At 46.0% G+C, this 20,477-nt stretch overlaps 2 protein-coding genes across 3 annotated transcripts in view; one reads left to right on the top strand and one right to left on the bottom strand.

The window, feature by feature from the left end:
* The first annotated feature begins 1,023 nt into the window (after positions 1–1,023).
* On the top strand, positions 1,024–15,600 carry CHMP3 (charged multivesicular body protein 3). Its single transcript, XM_039550609.1, has 6 exons — positions 1,024–1,134; positions 5,910–5,970; positions 9,380–9,559; positions 12,086–12,207; positions 14,003–14,117; positions 15,093–15,600. The coding sequence occupies exons 1-6, from the start codon at positions 1,090–1,092 to the stop codon at positions 15,227–15,229; spliced, it is 660 nt and encodes a 219-aa protein (XP_039406543.1). The 5' UTR covers positions 1,024–1,089; the 3' UTR covers positions 15,230–15,600.
* Positions 15,601–16,601: 1,001 nt separating this feature from the next.
* Positions 16,602–20,477, bottom strand: part of KDM3A (lysine demethylase 3A) — a 30,402-nt gene continuing 26,526 nt past the window's right edge. The window contains exons 23-25 of one of the 2 annotated variants that reach the window (XM_039550601.1): positions 18,823–18,999; positions 18,607–18,741; positions 16,602–18,130 (exon numbers count right to left, since the gene is read on the bottom strand). In XM_039550601.1, coding sequence (XP_039406535.1) covers positions 18,050–18,130; positions 18,607–18,741; positions 18,823–18,999 — 393 coding nt within the window. In that variant the 3' untranslated portion in view covers positions 16,602–18,049. The remainder of the gene's footprint in view (positions 18,131–18,606; positions 18,742–18,822; positions 19,000–20,477) is intronic. The other variant, XM_039550603.1, reaches the window with a different exon arrangement.

Here is a 20,477-nt window from a genome sequence, read left to right as displayed (position 1 = left end):
AAGGTATTAAGTTAGATTAAGCTAATAGCACCTTTTCCTTCCTAAACTTTTGCACTCTGGGCATCACTGATTTATTTCTATTGCTTACAGTCTCAGATTGCTCACCGGGCTGTGAAGAGATGGAATGACTCGCTGGAGCTCCAGCAGAGCAGCTCCAAGCTGTCCCTTCATTTCAGCCAGGTGATCCTGCGGAGAGGAGGGTGGAGATGAGCCAGGCCTGGCTGGTGGGATTTCTCCGAAACAGCCCCGGCAGCTGGGGACGAGGTGGGCACCGGCTGGTACGGGCTTTGCCCTCGGTGTCCTGCGGGCCGTCCCAGGGGAAAGAGCAGAGTGGGAGTCAGCCCTTGCACCAACAGGTCATCGAGATGCTGGGGTCCCAGAGAAGGGAGCGCAGCTGGGGAAGGGTCTGGAGCACAGGTGTGATACGGAGCAGCTGAGGGAGCTGGGGGTAGCTCCGCCTGGAGAAAAGGAATCTCAGGGGAGACCTTATTGCTCTCTACAGCTCCCTGATAGGAAGGTGTAGCCAGGTGGTGGTCAGGCTCTGCTCCCAGGAAACCAGCGACAGGACGAGAGGACGGAATTTAAAGCTGGGCCAGCGGACGTTGCGCTTTAGGAGGAACTTCTTCACAGAAACGGTGACTGGACATTGGAATGGGCTGCGCAGGGCGATGGGGTTAACAAACCCCGGAGGTGTTTTAAGGAAAGACTGGATGTGGCCCTCAGTGCCATGTCGGTGTTCGGTCATGGTTGCACTCGGTAATCTCAGAAGTCTTTTCCAACCTAATTGACGCTGTGAATGGGTTATCAACACGCTCAGTGTGAGAGACCGAGCACTCCCGCCGCCACCAGCGCCCGCCCCGCCCCGCTGCCCTCAGAGCCTTCCCGCCCCTCCCGCGCGAGGCGGGGCCGTGCGCAGCGCCACGTGACCGGCGGGACGCCGCGAGGGGCGGGGCGGGGGGCGGGGCGGGGCGCTCGGGCACCGCCCCCAGCGGAGGGGGCGGGGTCTGCGGTGCCGTTGGCGCAGGCGCAGTGCGGTCTCCGCCCGGCCCGGCCGAGGGGAACCCGGAAGTGCCGGGCGGTGCGGCCGCCATGGGGCTGTTCGGGAAGACCCCCGAGAAGCCGCCCAAGGAGCTGGTGAGGGGCCGGAGCCGCCAGGGCGGGGCTGGGGTGCGGCGGGGGCCGGAGGCTTGCGGGGGGACTGGCGGCAGGGCCGTGTGGCGTTGCTATGGCGTCGGGCGGGGACTGCAGAGGGGCCTGGCCCTGGCCTTGGCCCTGGCCCTGGCCCTGGCCCTGGCTACAACCGGCCCTGGCTACACCCGGCCCGGGACCGGGCGTGTGGAGACCTCACAACACCGTCCAGTATCTGAAGGGGCCTACAGGGAAGCCGGAGAGGGGCTCTTTGTCAGGAACTGGAGTGACGGGACAAGGGGGAATGGGTGCAAGTTGATAGAGGGGAAGTTTAGGTTAGATACTGAGAAGAAATTTTTCCCTGTGAGGGCGGTGAGACACTGGAACAGGTTGCCCAGAGAAGCTGTGGCTGCCCCATCCCTGGAAGTGTTCAAGGCCAGGTTGGATAAGACGTCGAGCAGCCTGGTCTAGTGGAAGGTGTCCTTGCCCAGGTTGGAGCTATATGGTCTTTAAAGTCCCTTCCAACCCCTTAATATTCTATGATTCTAGCTCCTCTTGCAGATATAGCCTTAAAATTAGGAAATAGTAGCTGAAATATTGGGACTTGGAAGGGGAAGGTGAGTCTGTAGACAAACTGTGTGTTTCCACGAACAGCTTTCTGATGTCACAGTGAAATGAAATAATGAAGACACTGGTGAATTTCACTTTTGCCTTTCATAAGTAGCTACTAATGTGTTAGTGAAAAAGTCTGCTCTTTGGGGAGAGGAAGATCAAATACATTAGAGGTACTGGAAAAGCAGCAGGAAGAAGGATGACAGGCACAGAAGTTGAAGGCTTAGACAAGCTGTGGATGTTCACAGGTGTCCCCTGGTGCTTTGTAGCAGCTGAGTCTGAGGGGAGTAGGTTGCGGTTGTTTCTTGTCAGGTGAGAGAATCAGATGAGGAATGTGCCTTTGGGAGTGTCCTTTCCTTTCCTGCTCTGCCTGTGTCTGAGCATTCTGTGGGCTGGGTCAGTCTCCTGTGTTCCTGAGTGTGGTACAGGAGACCACAGGGAGAGCTGGGATTGGGGACTGCTGCTCTCAGGGCTGGGGTAACACATCAGACAGCTGTGTAACCCACACATGTGGTCGTGCTGCACTGAGGCGTTCCTGCCTCGTGTCTGAGGGCTGCTCTTTTGCCTTCCCTGGTGAACTTGTCATGTTTTCCAGTAGCACAGTGCCTGTTGGTCATCTTGGAGCTCTTGGAAGATGGTGCCATCCACCTTGAACCTTCTTTTTCGTGGTGCACAGCAACAGGACAAGGAGCAAGGGCCATAAACTAAACCACAATAATTTCCACCTCTACATGAGGAAGAACTTCTTCATGCTGAGAGTGGCAGAGCCCTGGAATAGCTGCCTAGGGAGGTTGTGGAGTCTTCCTCTCTGGGGACATTCCAAACACACCTGGACACGTTCCTGTGTCACCTGCTCTGGGTGACCCTGCCTTGGCAGGGGTTTGGACTGGATGATCTCCAGAGATCCCTTCCTAACCCAGGGATTCTGTGATTCTTTGCAGAAAACCCTGCCCAGGCTCTATGGAACAGGTGTTGGGAGAAGTGACGTGAGTCTCTGAGGGCTGCAGGCTGGCATGGTGACTTCTCAGGCCACAACAGTGATATTGAGAAACCCATTAATAGTAAAAAATTCCTTTCCTCCTGTACCTAACTGCAGCTTTAGAAGGAAGAAAAAGTAGTTCCTAACTGATGGGGAAACAGCACCACTTATCTTGTGTCTGCCAGCAGCTGTGCACAAGATACAGTCCCTGAGCAGGGCTGGAGGGAGCCATCCAAGCACTGCAGAACGTGGATAATGATGGGGAGAGGTCGAGATTTTGTGATGGCAATGTTTTGCCCTCGGTTCATTTGTCTGCCCACTCTGCTGATGTGAGATAATTTATTTATGATCAATATAAGGCAAACATCTTCAGTCCTTGTGAAGAGCTGGTGATGCATTCCAGTCTGTCTAAAACTGGGGATTTATTATACTTTTAATGCCATGTCTGGATCGTTTGAACTTAAAAAGTGGGTTTTCCTCCAGTGTAGTCTGAGTTGGCTCTTTTCAGCCGAGTGCTTTGCTGGCTGACTCTGATGTGATGCAGTGCTGTGAGAGTGATGGTTTTGTTTAGATCAGGGGTGAAAGCAGAATAGCTTCATCAGCGTGGAGTTGTGCTCAGGGTAATTGTCTTTGCTCAGCTGGACCACATACTCCTGTTCCCAGCACTGCTGCCTTGTGCCATGGTTTGTATCCATGTCCCTGTGTCCTGTGTGAGATGGGCAGTGTGGCTTCTTTGCAGCTCAACAAATTGCTGTCTCATGTAGCTGGGAGCATGGAGTAGCCTGGATGAGAGACAATGGGATTTCCTCCTCCTCTTACACAAAACAGGAGATGAGTTGGGAACACCAGGGAAGGTGTAAGCACCCAGCTCTGCCTTTAGGACTGGTGTGTCAAGCAGCTGATTCCTGTCAATGCTAGGGATGAGCTGTGAGAGTTTTCAGCTATCAGAGTTGGCAGGGATTGATGACAGCACACAACCAGTCTTGATTTAATGGTGTCTTTGTGCTGGGTTGTGCATCCCAGAGACAGAAGCTGGAAATCCTGCTGTGGTTCATTTGACAGTTGCTGATTGTGCTTGTATGTGAAGGCTTGTTGTATGTTCATTTGTTCTAGAATACAAGTTGTAGAGCAAATCTCTGGTAGCTGTTGCGTCTGAGACAGGACAGTTGGCCAGCCAGAGCTCTTTCATGCTTTACTTCAGTCTCTTCCCCCTGCTTTTTTTCCCCTCTCATGTAGCCCATACTCAAAAAAGGAACCTTCTTAGCTTTCTGTCAGGGTGAGGAATGACTCTCCAGGACAATATTTCCTCCACTCTGAAGAACAAGAGGGGAGGCTGCAGTCAGTCCTGCAAGGGTTTGGGTTTTTTTTTCCCTGTAAAACCAGGATTTAACTAAATGTACAGGAGCTTTCTGAAACCTGTTAGAAACTTCTGCACCAATGCAGGGCTTTGGGTTGTTTGTGGGGGTTTTTAAGCGGATTTTGTGCTTGGGCACCTCAAATGGTGGCTGTTGTCTGCAGTCAAAACGTGGTCTTGTTCTCCATGACCAAGAGAATGTCCTTTGAGACTGGTAAAAGTCTAAATGTGTTGCTCTGCTGGGCTTGTGCACTGAAGAGAACTTGCTTTACAAGTTTTCAGTGCACAAGTTCTCTTCACTCTGCTTCCCTAGAGGGGTGGTCTTTTAGGTCTGTTAATAAACTTCTTTATATTCTTTTAAGTTTTGTGCCTGCTTTGCTTTCTCCTAATTCTTATCTCACAGAAGGAAAATAAGTAAGTAATGGATGTTTTGAACCGAACCACTACATCAGGGCAAGTGGAGCTCCCCACCTCTTGGGTGAGCCAGACGATCTGGAGCAGAGAGATCTTGGCAAGTGCCAGGAGGGAGCTGTCACAGGAGTGGCTGTGTTTGAACCCCACCAAAGGCAGGGGAAGGGAAGCTGGAGGGCAGAGGGACCTGAGCAAGTGTGAGGAACGTAGCAGGAACCTCATGATGTTGAGCAATGCAAGACTGTGCAGGTGAGACAGCCATCCCTGCACGCAGGGATGTGCAGCCTGGGGCTGGCTGGGCACCAGCTCTGCAGGAAAGGATCTGGTTTCCCATGGATAATAAACATGAGTTCCCAGTGCACCTTTGCAGCAATGAAGGTAAATGGGGCTGTGTTAGGAAGCTGTAGTCACAGTGTTGAGCATTCAGTCACTGTGCTACACAGCATTAAAGAGGCCACATCTGCAGAACAGTGTCCCAGTGTGGGCACCCAGTTCAGGAAGGATCTCAGCAAACTGGGGAAGTGTGGCAGAGGGCCATCAGGATGGTGGAGGGCTGGAGCCCTTGATGCAGGAGGAGTCGCTTAGGGAACTGGGCTCATTTTGGCTTGGAGAAGAGAAGGGGTTTTTTTGAGGTGTCTTCAGTGATAGGAGAGGTGCTACAGCCACAGCTGGCCAGAGGAGAGTTTTGAATTGGACATGAAAGGCCAGATTGGATGGAGCTCTGAGCAATCTGGTTTAGTGGAAGGTGGCCCCACCAACAGCAGGACGTAGATGGTCTTTAAGGTCCCTTCCAACCCAAACTGTTCCAGGATTCTGTGAGGAAAGGTCTTCCTCACAGGAGTAATTTAAGTGCAGATGCTCAGAGTGGCTGTGAAGTCTCTGCCCTCAAACAGTATCAAAACTCAGTGGATGAGGCCCTGAACAACCTGTCTGAAGTCTGAACTTGATCCTGCTTTGAGTAAGGGTTGGTTTGGAGACCTCCTGGGGATCCTCCTGACTGAAATGGGCAGTAGCATTCTTGGTGCTGTCATCCTGTGTCAAAGTCTGTCGCTTCTGCTGAAATTCCCTGTGGCAAGTTCACTCTGTACAGTGACATGGCTGTGATGTGGGAAGTTAGCCAGGCACTGAGCGTCTGACTCACAAATCACATCATGGAATCATTGAAGAGTTTCGGTTGGAAGGGATCTGTAAAGGTCCTCCTTAACTGCTTGTCTGAGCATTAAAAGCAGTGCAGTAACTGGTGGTATCTCTGCAATGTTTTGGGGTTTTATTATTTGAATAATGAAGTATTTTAACATCACTCATAAGTTAAAGCTTGTGCATTTTGAAGTGCTGCTTTGATACTGAATGTTTAAGTTACATGCAAATATAAAAGCATAGTTTTAAAGATGGAATTTCAAGTAACTCTCTCTTTCTCTTTTTAAGGTCAATGAATGGTCCTTGAAGATAAGGAAAGAAATGAGAGTGATTGATAGACAGATCAGAGGTTTGTACTTGTGTCTCGTTTTTTTTTTGACTCTCCCTGTCTGCCTTCAAGTTTTTTTTGCTTTAATTGAGGTAGGCTGTGAAATTTAATAACCTGGGGTAGTCTATCGCATTTGGAATAAAGGAAGATGAATGTGATCCTGGGGCCAGACTTAGTCTGTGCTACAAAATGATGCCACTGTGAAGTTATCCAAGTAAAATTTTCAAAAGAATATGAATATTTCATGCTCCCAGTAAGACATAATGCTCTTAAATCCCTTTGGATAACATGTATTAGACTTATTATCCAGAATTTCACCCACATTGATTTAATAAGTAGTATCAGTGTGGTATATAATTCCACATGTAGGAAGTTCCACTGGTATGTACTGGTGTGAAAGTGCACAACCCAAGCAAAAGTAACTTGCTGTCAGCTTGGGAAAATTACAAACAGAAGAGAGAAAGGGGAAAAAAAGAAGTATTTTCACAGCAGGTGGGTGTTCTGCTATTAAATGATGAGCATTACACTGCTGAATGTGTTTTGAAAAGCAGAGGAGTTCCTTTTTATTGCACTGCTGTTAGTGCAGAATTTCTTCTGCCTGCCATCCCTGAGCCTGAAAATAGGTTTGGGTCTAGGTTTTGTTTTCCCCTTCTTTGTCTTCTACCCTGTCCCTGGGATTTGTCCATGGGATGTGCTGGTGAATGGTATTTTGTGTCAGCATCTGGTTACTAGGCACATGCCTGTTTTGTCCTCCCTCCCCTATTCCTCCTCAGCCCTGTGCCTCTGGAGTAACCTGACAGGGTTTGTGTCTTCTCCCTCCCATAGACTCGTGTGATTTGGTTGGAGAAGGTTGCTTGTGCAGTACAAGGTCTGTCCTTGTCTCTAATATGAGGAACCGAGTTTGTCTTTCCCAGGAAAACCGATGTACAGGAATGTGAATTCTTTTGCTTTCTCCAGGGCACTTTGTGCGGCTGTATCAGGCACAGAGGAACTGCAACTCTGATCTTACTAGCAAAATGTGTTTTAGAGGTTGCATCTTCCACAGGAACAAAATACCCACATGTTCACTAGTGATGTTTCTTGAAATTTCGGGTTTCTGTTAACTTTTTACATGCCATAGTACTTTTAATGGCCTATACAGATACTAGGTTACCTGGTAGTGTGATATTTTGATGTGGATGCAGATCTAATTATTTTAGCAGCTCTAAGCATGTCTGTATTTCAGAGTCCTACATTCAAAGAAATACAGTTCAGCACTAACCACCAACCATCTGGTATTCTGATAATTCCCCTTAAAATAAACTACAGAATATCTTTGTGCCAGGATTTCACATTTTACCAAGTGTCACCTATGGAAGTACGTGGTTCTGCTGGACACTTCCCAGGCTAGCAGGCTGCTCCTGAAGGGTAACAGCCATGTACCACTGAAGGTTTTCTCAAAAATTACTTGCTGTAGTTGGGTTCTGCTGTGCTTTCTCCTTTCAGCTGAGCCTTACACAGGAAATCCCTGCAATCTCTAAGGATGCTAAGCTGGAACCTGCCTTAATTTCCTTGGGGAAGGCTGTGCTAGATGTGTTTGGACAAGGCAATGCTAGATCCACCTGGGATGAACTGAGTGGGCTTGGATCACTGGAACACTTGGCTTGCCTGGTCAGTGCAGTTACTAAAATAGCAACGCAGTTTGAAACCATCTGTTGTTGGACTCTTGCTGCTCTAGTGATTTCTCTTTGGGGTAGGTTGTTTTTCAGGGCTTGGAAGGTTTGGAGAAATGAAAGGTATCCTTGTTAGTTCAGAATTAAATTTTTTGAGTTGATAGAGTTGGAGTAATACAGTAACTTTGTGTTTTGCTGAGCTTTCAAGTCCCTCTCACATGTGCTTGGGCTGCTTTGTGCCTCTTGTGCTTGGTAGTGCTGCAGAGAGACTGGGGAAGTGACTTTGGCTTCCTTGAGGAGTGTAGCTGGCACTGACCTCCAGAGATGGAGTTGGCTGTTCTTTCATACTTGTGCCGCTGATCTCATACTCAGCAGTTGGTCATGCCAGCAAAAGCGTTCACTCGAGTACAGGCTGCCCTACACTAGACTGAGTGCAGCAACACAATACTTGTGGTTGTTTTCAGCCTGACAAAGTGAATGCTGTAATTCCTCACTGCTGCTGGAGTTCTTCTGGTGCTTTCTGTTTCCTGCTGGAGCACTTCAACTCTTTCTTACCTGCTCTGATATGCTGGGACTTGGCTCAGTCCCGTGTCTGACATACAAATGTCTTCAAGTTCGTGGTATTTCTGAAAATAATAGTGGGAAAGCAGCAAGGGTATGTTTTTCTGATTATGATCCGACATGTCGCTTTCTGCTAGTCCTTTGAGGTAAAGACCCCAGTGAATGATAGTGAGAGAATAACTGGTCTTGAGTACAGAGTTCATTAACTCCCACTTGAGAAGCTGTGTTGAAGTCTCCAAGTCAGCCTGTGCCAGCAAGTGTGTGTTGATGCCTTTGTTTTTATAAAAGGGCAACTTCTTATTCTTCCAATGTGTAACTTCGTCTGGCATAAATCAAGAAGACTCAAAACTAAATTTGAACTGAGGCTTTCCTTGAAATAATTGTTCTTGTGGTCATTTCAATCAACTCTTTGCAGGAAGGTGAGGCTAATCCTTATTATCTGAATTCTTTATTTACTTTAGGATCATTTTTCTTATGGACTCTTAGATCCACATTTCGTCAGTGGTTGATGTATTGCTGAGTCTGGAAAAGGAAGGAGGTTGATATTGTCCCTGCTTATTCTTGCAGTTTTTGCTCTGGGCTTTTTGGAGTACCTGGCTCCTGCTGTTCACAGCCAGTGTTACCTGGCAGCGCAGAACTGTGAACAATCTCATCAGATTTGCTGGAGAAACCAATGGTATTTAAGGAGGCCTATTTAGTGTTTAATATTTCAAATCCAACCAACTCTTCGGTGCTCATGCTTAGTTCAGTATTCCTGCTTCAGCACACTCTTAAAAAACAACTATTGAACAAAGCTGGATGCCAGGAGAGTTTGAACAGGATGTTTTAAATTGAATGTATATTTTGTATATATATATTTATATCAGGCCAGTTTAATAGGAAGTTATTTTGAAGTTGTAAATCAAATCATCCTCTCAGAGTGCTTTGTTCTTAGCTCAGCATCGTGGACATTCTCAGACAGTCCTTTAGAGTACTCTTGGCTGCAAAGGCAATTACAGAGCTGGATGTTCAGTAATGAGAATTTTCCTATTAAGATTTAGCTGAATTATTCAACTGACATGTAAATCAGCCTAGAACAAGGTCTGTGAGTAACAGAGGGAAACTGAAATCAAGCAGAAACAATTCTTTGCATTGGAAACATACCCCAACAAATGACTAATTTCTCTTCCATATTCTTGGGAGTTCATCACTATTTGCTGTGTTTTTCTGTACTCCAGATATCCAGAGGGAAGAGGAGAAGGTGAAGAGGTCAATAAAGGATGCTGCCAAAAAGAATCAGAGAGATGTGTGTGTGATCTTGGCAAAGGAGCTGATCCGCTCTCGGAGGGCCGTAAGCAAACTCTATGCATCCAAAGCTCACATGAACTCTGTTCTCATGGGGATGAAGAACCAGCTTGGTAAGAACAAATTCTGAGCCCAAGCACAATGACTGCTCTGACAGTAGAGGTGAGATCTGAGGTTTCCTTGTCCAGAACCAAAGTCAAATGCAGGCAGAGCTTGAATGTGGAAGCAGCTGTGCTCTTGTGAAAGGCAGCTGATTCCAGTGGGCTTCAGGAACCTGGGAAGATCCTCCCATAGCAAGCCCAGAGCTGTGAGGCTGCTGCAGTTCTACCCCCTAATCCCAGCAGGCACATGCACCCACAATCTCAGAGCAGAGCCTTTGCCACCACCCCATAAACACACACAGCTTTCACAGACACATGAGCAGCTCCATCCTGCTCTTCGTCTTCAGCTGATGAGGACTGAGGTGCACTGGTAGAACACATATGTACACAGTACATGGGTTGTTCCACGAGCTGCTCTCAGATGCCTTGTTTAAGATGGCCAGATATCTGAAACCTGGCCCCAGATTTGCTCTGACTGAGGTGCTGGTACCTGGTCCTGCAGCCCCCTGAGGTTTGTGTATTCCCTGATCTACTTCGATCCTTCCCCAAACTACCTTTGGTCATTCCCCTAAAATTCAGTTAGTTTTCCCCTAAAATTGAATTATTAAATCCTGTAATCCACCTAAAAGATCTATCATAAGTTTTCACTGTGTCCAAACATGCTCTTTCCCCTTACATCCCTGTAAGGGAAAAGAGCATGTATCCCTGTAGGCAATAACCCCCCTCAGTCTGCAGGATGTTGTGAGGCTGTTTGCCCACTGCCCTCTCTGGATGGGTGTCCCACCCTGGGCTCTGAAGTAGTCTGGGAGCTCCCAGTTTTAGTTTCTTGGGGTTCCTGCCCCTCATTGTTGCCTGCATCCTTGCTGGTTCCCTGTTTGACGAGCTGCTCAGCAGATGATCTAACACCTCTCCTCAGAGCCTGAGGGTTGCAGTGATGTGAGAATCACATGCTCTGAAACTGAACTCACAGCAGTTTGGAACACGTTCTTAGTGTGCATTCCTAAACAGTTTGAATGCATTCCTAATATCTCTGTATCCTTTTGGAGCCTGTGTCACTGATTTTGACAGGATCTGTCACAGGAGTAGAATTCCCTTCACCTTGTAGATGGTTGTTTCTCTAGCAAGAGTCTGGGGGCATTTACCAATACGTACATGGGGGTGGGGGAGTAGTGTTTGATTTTCTTGGTGTGGATGAATCCTTTTGAGCCTTGGCTTAACACCCATGTTCTGTAAACCCTCCTTGGTCCTTTGTGTTCCTCCAGAACCAGCATATTTCCCTCACTCCTTATCCACATCAGAAATCTGTTGTAATAGACTTCCTGCAGTGTTTTCCATAGCTGGAAACATTCCAGCCAATAACAGGCACAACTGAAAGCTTTAAAGACAGGAGAAGACTTAGTGGAGGTCAACATGCTGCTGAAATGTCAAAGCATTTCCCCCACCCCAGCATAATCCAAGTAGATTTTGACACTGGATGAATGATAAATCAGGAGTCACATTGTGAACTTCAAGTGTAATTTTGTCACAGTTCAAATGTGGTTCCCCATGGAAAGGGAAGTAGGACTATCCTTGCAGCTTGAGGTGTCCCTTAAAAGGAAAAACTCAAAACAGCCTCCTCCTTATTACCACTGCCAGCATCTTCATCTTCCTGGGAATGTTATGATACACGTAGATAGGAAACATTAAGGAACCTAGAATTCAGTCTGGGGTCTGTAGTAACCTGAGAAATGACCACTCAAGGCAAGGTTTCTGTTAGTTTGTTAAAAGTGTAAGGCTCTTAAAAGAAATTACTGAAGTGAAAAATAATATGTGCTGTACCTTCATTTTGCTTCGTTAAGGAGTGACCATTTTATATACAAACAGGTAAGTTCTCCATGTCCAGGAAACTGCAAAGTTAGATGGCAGAATTTAAAAAACTTCACAGTACCCTTAATTACTGCTTTTTGATCTTGGTATATTGATACATATGAGGAGAGCTTATAAGTTACATTATGAGAATAGCCTCTGGAAAGAGTATTGTTAAATTCAGTTTAAACAAGCTTATTTTCAGCTTATCTTTTTCAGTATTAATGTTATAGCTTACTCTTTGCTGTGAAGCTGTTGCAGCAGAACTTCTGCCAGGGTTAGCTTCCAGTTCCCGGTGTCAGGCAGGAGGTCCCTGGTTTCAGCACTCACTGCAGCTCTGCTGCTGAAACCCCCAGCAACACTTCTGGCTGCTGAGGGGCCAGGCAGGAGCAACTCAGGCCTCTCTGTCCCTGTCTTCAATGAACTGGGTGCAGGTGGTTGAAATCTCTCTGCAGACCACCTGGGTTGCTCATTGTGCAGGACCCGTAGCTTTGCTATAACTGTGGCTTTTTGAACATGGGTACAAGTTGGGCTTTCCCAGGAATTTAGTCAGGAATGAATAAGTGGAATCCCCATTTCTTTTTAAAATTGGATTGTCTAAATGTAAACAAATTTGCATGTAGGGAGGATATAATTTCTCTGCTTTCAGCAGTGCATGGATTGTTCAAGCTGTTCTGTGCCTCTCCTTCACAGCTGTCCTCAGAGTAGCAGGTTCATTGCAGAAGAGCACAGAAGTCATGAAAGCTATGCAAAATCTAGTAAAAATCCCAGAAATCCAAGCAACGATGAGGGACTTGTCCAAAGAGATGATGAAGGTAAGATCTGGCACATAAATCAGACCTGGGTGAACATGATGTGGTTGTTACTGAGCTGTGCAATCGCTTGGGTGGCCTCTTTGTCAGAGGGCTTGTGTGACCTCAGGACATTCCACGACTCTGTGGCCAGTCTGATACTGGTGACACAAAGAGTTTTAAACCTAACAGCAAAAAGCTGTTAGACAAACATTCTTAATAACAATTTTGAGTCAAAATTGGGAACATATTGGGAATTTATTTGCCACAGACATGTTCAAAGAAACAACAATTTTCAGGCATTTATATACACTATAACATCCAAGATTTTTTTATAGACACTCGAAAAATCTGCCCAATTTACTGCATCATAGTAGAGGTGTTTTGTTTCTTTTAACTACTACCAGAACATCTCATCTGTCTTTCTTTAATGGATAACCCAAGTTTTATTCAGCTAAACAGTGGTTTATTAAATCTGCTGTCCTGGTTAAACAATTACTATTGATTAAGTTTTTTGGGGTGTACAAGCCTATGAAGTGGCTCCCTTACTGCGCCTGCAGTGTATTAATCAAATTTTCTGGGGTGTGTAGGGCTTTGACTCCTTAACTCTCTGAAGATACCATACTTGTTCCATGACATCTAATTCATCTCTAGTTACATAATAACCATTAAACAATTCTTTATTGAATTTTGTTCTTCAATATTAAGTTCTCTAAGGGGTATGGGTCCATGGAGTTCCTTTCTGCATGTGCAGTGAGGTAATTTCTCAGGGTTTTCTATTGACACTGAGCCAACACAGATCTAAATCAAAACCAGCCAAAATAACACAATCAAACATTCCTTAACTAATTAAACATAGTTCCTTACAAAATTTTTAAAGAATCACAAAACTCCTGGCTAATTGAGATATAACTCACTGTCACTGGGTTTGAAGCATCTAGCTCAGTGTCTCCATGTGATGGGAGCGCTCTGATTTGAAAGTATACGAAGTCTCCTGTTATGAACATTACATTTTCAACAACTAAAGTTGTTTTGCTTTTTCCCTTCTGACCACTCTAGACTGTTTAGTTCCAATAAGTTTATTTCTAAATAATTTTTCTATTGTGCACCAGCATGGTTTGGCCATATCTAGGTTGCAGGGCCTGCAAAGGAATGTTTTCAAATGCAGACAGAAAAAAACCCAAGCTGTGTCGAAGAGCAGTTTTACAGTGTGCTACCCAATTCATGCTGCATGACTGAAATTTACACTTGTATTTCACATGCTTGGAGCAGGCTGGCTTCTTGGTTTAGATGTGCAACAATAATAAATAACCACGGATTTGTAGAATGGTTTGGCTTGGAAAGGATCTTAAAGATCATGTAATTCCAGCCCCCCTGCCATGGACAGGGACACCTTCCATTAGACCAGGTCACTCAGAGCCCCATCCAACCTCGACTTCAACACTGCCAGGGATTGGGCATCCGCAGCTTCTCTGGGCAACCTGTTCCAGTGTCTCACCACCCTCACAGGGAAGAATTTCTTCCTAACATGTAACCTAAATCTCTCCTCTTTTAGTTTAAATAACTTGAGGTTTTCAAAGTGAGAACAGGTGCCTTTAATCCCCAGTTTTCTTCCTGCTTTTCCAGGGCACCAGTTGTAGAGATACATCCTTACACTGCCGGGGGTTTGTTGGCTGCCCTTGTGCAACAGCCTCCATTGGGAAAGCTGGAGCAGGGGGTTGTTATGGATAGGCATAACCTCATCTCCCAAGCGGGAAATGTGTCCTCTTACTCTGCTGTTTCCAAGGGCATCACAGGCTGCCTTGTTGTTTTCTGCTAGGCTGGAATTATAGAGGAAATGCTGGAGGACACCTTTGAAGGCCTGGAGGATCAGGAGGAGATGGAAGAGGAAGCAGAGGCAGAAATTGACAAAATCCTTTTTGAAATTACAGCTGGTGAGTTTGTGGGTGCTGCTGAGAGCCCTGCTCTGTTCAACAAGATGCAGCAACTGAAATCTTCATCTCTTCTGACTGCACTGCACTCTCACAGTGGCATCTCTTCCTTTGGTGATGGGCAGAGAGCTCTGACAAACTGGTTTCTCAGGGAATACTGGCTGAGAAGGTCAGTGGGGCTCAGCAAGGCAGAACTAATATCCATCAGCTGCTGTCTGTGCAGTTATGTAATTGAGGCTCCAACAGATCTGTGTTTGGCTGTGCAGTGAATCGTCTAAACAAGGTGAAACTTACATGATTGACTAGGTACTGTTATTAATGAAGCCAAGAAATAAACTCAGCTGCACTGCCTTGAGTCGTAAGCTGTGTTTTGAGTCCTGGCAGTAACATGCTGTGTCCTGTTTGGGGGAAAAAGCCCAAAACAAACACTAAAACCCTCTTAAAACCAAAACCACAACTTCTGCCTTCCAGCTCATGAAGTAATGATCTACTGGTTCACTTATTTGACTTGGAGAGTGCTTAGAATGCTCCTTTCACCTGGATTGCTTGTGATGTGGTGTGACAAAAACAATACCAGGGCTGCATTCAGCTGTACCACACTGAAAGTGCAGCTCCCGCCCTGCTGGCACCTTGTGCCCGGCACCTGGCACATTGTCCTCTCCTTTCTCATATCCTAATTTGCTTTTTCCATCCTGTTTCCTGGGAGCTCCCCTCCTCCCAGGCAGGCAGTGGGAGCTCCAAGGCAAGCAGCAGGGCTTGGGGGGGAGCTTCCTCCCAGCAGGGAAGGAGTGCAGAGGCTCAGAGGGGCTGGCAGGTCAGTGCTGCTGGGCTGCCAACAGCCCCGGGCTGGCCCTGTCACAGCTCAGGGGTGTGACCTCCAGGAGAAGTGACTGGTTGGGTTATTTTAGATGTCCCTGAAAGCCACTAATTATTAAATGCAGACCTAAGACACACTAACGAGCCTGTTTGTTGTTGCAGGGGCCTTGGGTAAAGCACCCAGTAAAGTGACAGATGCTCTGCCAGAGCCTGAGCCCATGGGAGCAGCTGCTGCTGCTGTGGACGAGGAGGAGGACATCGAAGCGATGCAGTCGCGGTTGGCGACCCTGCGGAGTTAGGGCCAGCATGGATGTGTACAGTTGGCTTTATTTTATTCTGTCCTACCTTCAAAATGCAAAACTTAACTGTATTCTCACTTATGTAATATATATATATTTTTTTTCTTCCTGAGGGTTTTATTCTCCAAGAAACTACTGTAATATACGTCTTGGGGAGTGCAGTCTCTTCCAGTTTTCTGTGGTGATATGGCAAGGGTGGTGTAATGTTATGTATTTTTAGATACAAAGTCCTGAAATATATTCTCATCTTCAAGCAGCATTTTTCCCTAACAGGCACTTTGGTTTAATCTGCTACCAAAAACCTCCAGCACTGTCAGATCTGTGTTTTCCTGAATCACTACAAATTTTATTAAAGCTGCTTCTAACAGTCACTGCCATGCAGCAGTTTAGTTTGCATCACTTTGGCCTCTGTCACAAACAACACCCACCTCTAACACCTCCCTTTTGGTTTTGTAACACCTTTCTTTAGCACATTTAGGGCCTTCACTGCATAGTTAAAGAGAAGTTTTCAGTCAGTTCCAGCTCTGTATGATCACAGGAGAGCCTGTCTTAGCCAAGGCTGTGGCACAGCAAGAGCAGCAGTGGGAGGGGTGGCCCTGACTCACCAGACTGTTGGCAAAGCTTCCCCAGACCCTGTGGCCATGCCAAGGCCTCACTGCTGCTCCAATAGCACATTTCAGGGTCAAAAGAGAGCTGTGTCTCCTCCCAAGGAAAAGCTTCAGGGAAAACAGATGTCACAGCTCACAAAAGGCAAAAAATTCTGACCCAAACCTGTCACTGCCACAGGCACCTCTCAGGTAAAGGGCAGAGCTCTTAATTTTAAGGAAGACTTACCAAAAGCAATCTTAAAGTCTCTAACTAATTGTATCCCAACAGCAAGGGTAGAAAAACACACAAGGTACACAGATAGCTGGATGGGGGGCCAAGCACTGTTCACCTTCATGCTCAGGGAGGCTGTGCAATTCAAGTGTTCCATCTCCACCCCAAATGCAACACAAAAACAGGCAAGAGGGATAATTTGGTTCTTGTGGTCTTAAAAAAATCCAGAAAGCACAGATAGAAATAAAAGCAGCTGCAGAGTGGAGAGGGTGAGAGCTGCAATAAACCCAGACTGAACAACAGCACAGTGGTAAGAGCTCAAAATGCAGCTTCAACAATGGGTCTTTTCAGATGTTTGTGCACACAGGGTGTGTAAGATCAGTGTGACTCAGCTCCCTGGGAGGTACCTGTGCTCCAGCTGGCTCCAAGGAAAGCAATTAACCTGCTTTATGTCATCTACTTCAATTTGATAGTTCAAGGGAAAATGTTCAGGTAAGTGGTGTTTTTAAGCATACCTGACAAGTTCAAGCACAAAATGCCAAATCAAGCCAGCTGAAGGGACCAGAACAAGTTATTTACTGTCAAGAGGTGTCAGCAAGTAAAGTTGGAGGAGAGCTCTCACTGACCCCAGTGAAGGGCTGTTGTGTAGGCAAACCTTCTGTAAGTCCACTTAACTCTAGTGAAAGACCCCTACTCCCTGCACATCACTGCAGCCTGTCCCCACTCCTGAGGGAGCAATGAGAGGAAGTTTCTCTGAAGAAGAATCCTGTCACCCCAGACAGACTCAACAGCTAATGCTGATCACAAACAGCAGGTGAGGTACTACAGGGAGGGGGAGCTGCAGTTCCTCTGTTGCATAAAGCTCAGAAAAGTGACTTTGCTGCCAAGGTTTCCGCTCCTGTGCAGCTGTTCCCAACAGCCATCCTGCACCTTTCAGTGCTGGGAAGGAACTGAAAGGTTAATTTTATCTCGGGGTATCTCATCAAATGAGAGATTCACTTTTCCACCCATGACCACTCTTCCCGTTTTAAGTTTTACGATGTTTTCAGTCTTTCTCCAAATAACCCTGAGTTGTGTGTGTACCACTTCAGATTGAAGCTGCAAAGCTCATGTGATACAGACCACAGGAGCAGCAGTCAGGCAGCTAAGTCATGCTTAGGTTAACCAAAAATATCTATAGACAGGTCTGCTGCTGTATTCCATACCCTAAGCCTTCAAATACTTTAAGAAATAGTATGAACAGTTTATGATACACCATTTTCTTTGCATTTCAAAGTACTGCATCAAATTAATTACACTTTAAACAGTCAACTGAAGAAGACAGGCAAGGAACAGTATCTGAAATAGAGGAATTTTTATGTAACCATTCAGTGTTAAAAACAAGAGAATCAAACATCAGTTCAAATTAAAGAGCAATTTCAAACAGAAGACATTTGATTAAAAGTTTCTTTTAACATTTAGAAATTTAAATACATTTACCTAAAGATGGTTAACTCCCATCTCTATGTTACTATACAATAGCTTAAAGCTACTTTTAAATGCTAGTTCTATGTTAATGTGAAATTCCAGAACTGCATTCTTAACTTTATGTAAATTGGTTATTAAACTGAGTGATTTCATACTTCCTCCCACCCCAAAATAAATTTTGGAAATTGAAGCTTTACAATGCCTTGAATAATATTTTTCAAACGAGTAATTTGGAATAGTTCTCGACAGTTCTATAGGAGGTATTTTGTACAGTTTGGAGAGCAACTCCGTATAAAGTTCTATTGCAACTGAGCATTCACAGTATGCCACAGTCCATACATATTACTACATATACATATCAGGTTTGTAAACATTGGAAGAATACACAGAACATAGTACCACGATCCTCTGGTACTGCTGAAAGGAAGATGAGGTAACATTCATATAATCTCAAAGTCCACAGAGGTCCTGACTGAGTAGGTAGAACAGCTGCCAACGCTTCTGTTTCATAGTGTGTGGTTAAGGCGCTCTACATCACGGTCTGCTAAGGCTGGATTCGTTAGCTCTCAGTATCCCAACTGCATCTTTAACAGCGTGGTATATGACATTCTTCACCTGCAGGAACAAAGGAAAAGGTGCTTGGTTTTACAAGCAAACAGCACAGATAATTTTCCAGCTTTCCCACTTCCTTCCCCTCACCCTGTGCAGGTCAGTTCAGACACACTCATCTGCCCGACCTTCAGGTAAATCACAAACTTGGGAAAAAAAGGTTCACATTCTAACAGGAGATAAAGTGAACCCTGTAGCCTGAGGAGAGCATTGCTCAGCTGGTGGGGAAACAAAAGAAATGGCAGAAGAAAGCATCTGAAAAGAATCTCAGGAGAAGCTTCAGAGGGATTTCTCAAAACTACTAAAAACCTACCAGTTCAAACACTACTGAAATTTCAAGAACCAATGCATTAACATTGATCTGAACACAAAAGCAACCTGGGTTGCATGGCCACAGCCCTTCTGGGTTTGGTGAAGGTTGTCTGTTGTGTTTTAGTGGGGCTTTTGTAAAGGATCAAGAGCACTGAGCATTGGGAAGTTACCTGCAATTTATCTTCATGGTTCGTATGCGTATGTGACAGATATCTAAATTCCTGAGTGAGCCAGAAGCAGTGTTTGACATGCTCTGGGGATACAAAGTCTTCTGCAACTTTAATACAACTGTACAAATTATGAACCTAGAGAGAACAAACAAGCATTAGCCATCTGCTCCAAGGGCTGCCCAAGCAGTCAGGCCATCCCATGTCCCTGGTTCTTGCCTGGTGTGGAGCTCCTGCTGGGATGAAAACTACATCTCCTAGAAACTGTACAATAGCCCAGCCTTGAACTCCGTACTCCTGATGAAGGCGTTTCCTCAGCGATCGGTCCAGGTACCAACTCTGATCATGAATGGGATCGTGATCTACAGGGTTTTCTTGGCCTTGTTCTTCTGCAACCTGGAAAGTCACAAGACAGCAGGCATTTTAACACACCAGTCTGACTGGACAGTCAAGCTCTATCTGTGGCATTCCATGCAAACCTGTGCCAGAGGGACTTGCACCATGTGTTCAGGTAGGAAAGTTAGATAATGAAAGTCTGGATCCTTACTCAGGCCTTTGTCAAGGTTTCAACATTTCTCAGGTCCCACTGGCTTCACAGACACATTGCAAGGGTGGGTATGATAGGGTAGGAAAGTGCAAGTAATCCCAACTGACAGTGGCAAGGAACAGAAGGGTGAAGCAGCTCGTGTTCACATGGGAACCCCTCTCACACATGGAACCAGTGTTCTGACACTACTAAAGCGGGAGAGGGATTGTGTAGAGGGGCATGAAGTGACAGGACAAGGGGAAATGGCTTTAAACTGAAGGAGAGTAGGTTTAGATTAAAGAAGAAATTAGGAAGAAATTCTTTCCTGTGAGGGCAGTGTGGCCCTGGCACAGGGTGCCCAGGGAAGCTGTAGCTGTCTCACCCTTGGAAGTATTCCAGGCTACATTGGATGGGGCTCTCAGCAATGAGGTCTAGGGGAAGGTGTCCCTGCCCATGGCAGGGGCATTGGAATGAGATGGTATTGAAGCTCCCTTCCAACCACAGCCGTTCTGAAATTCTCTGACTCTACAACTGGAAGACACTACCCAAGTGTGGAATTCAGCACCTGTCTGCCTTGAGGCCACAGTCAGTCAGTGCGTGCTCAGTGACCCAGAGAATGCAAACCAGATTTTCAGGAGAAACAAGACTGGGAGGCACAACAAGCACTTTAGGACAGAAATTTGAGGGCTGTGGGGAAAGAATTTCTGCAAGAAGTTCCTGTATAAATCCAGCTTGCTGCAGCAGCCATTTACACCCAGGACTGTAGCACAAAACCCCATTTAGGAGGAGATGAACAGCTTGGTTCTACTCCACTAAAAGCTGCTGAAAGGCCCACACCTGCCAGCAAGTGTGACACAAGGGACTGAGGTGTGAGACACAGACATCAAGACTCCAAGTGCTAATGCTTATCAAACCCAGGAGCATGTTTTATCAACTGCAAGATTTGTTCTTTGTTAATATTAAATAAGTCTGCTGCAGCCTCTCCCAGCTTCCACCAGGACAGCCATCAGCCTCACCAGCCCAACAGTTGTTCAGATCATCCCATTTATCCTTTCACATAACAGCATATTGGCTCTTTCCATTTTCAGAGCACCAAAGAAGTTTCACAATTAAGACCACAAAACTCTGGGCTACCTGAGGTAAATTTAAACACTAAAACAAGCCCTTTTGGATGTAGTAGCACATCTGCACTAAACCCTTACCTCCCATAAAAACATGACAAAATACCTCATGCTTTTCCTTAAATTCAGACATCATCAAGGTATGGGGAAAAAAAAGGTAAGAGAGAACAAGGAAGAGCTTTATGTACCATGTATTGCTCTGAATTTCCCAAGAACATCTCACATTC

Source organism: Corvus cornix, chromosome 4 (assembly GCF_000738735.6).
Source record: "Corvus cornix cornix isolate S_Up_H32 chromosome 4, ASM73873v5, whole genome shotgun sequence".
NCBI lineage: Eukaryota > Metazoa > Chordata > Aves > Passeriformes > Corvidae > Corvus > Corvus cornix.
This window is presented reverse-complemented; position numbering and strand designations above follow the sequence as displayed.

Excerpts from the sequence above, each read along its gene's own strand:
- CHMP3 (XM_039550609.1), top strand. The coding sequence starts at position 1,090 with ATGGGGCTGTTCGGGAAGACCCCCGAGAAGCCGCCCAAGGAGCTG. Across the intron at positions 9,560-12,085 it reads GGGGATGAAGAACCAGCTTG|CTGTCCTCAGAGTAGCAGGT; the intron begins GTAAGAACAAAT and ends TCTCCTTCACAG. Across the intron at positions 14,118-15,092 it reads CCTTTTTGAAATTACAGCTG|GGGCCTTGGGTAAAGCACCC; the intron begins GTGAGTTTGTGG and ends TTGTTGTTGCAG.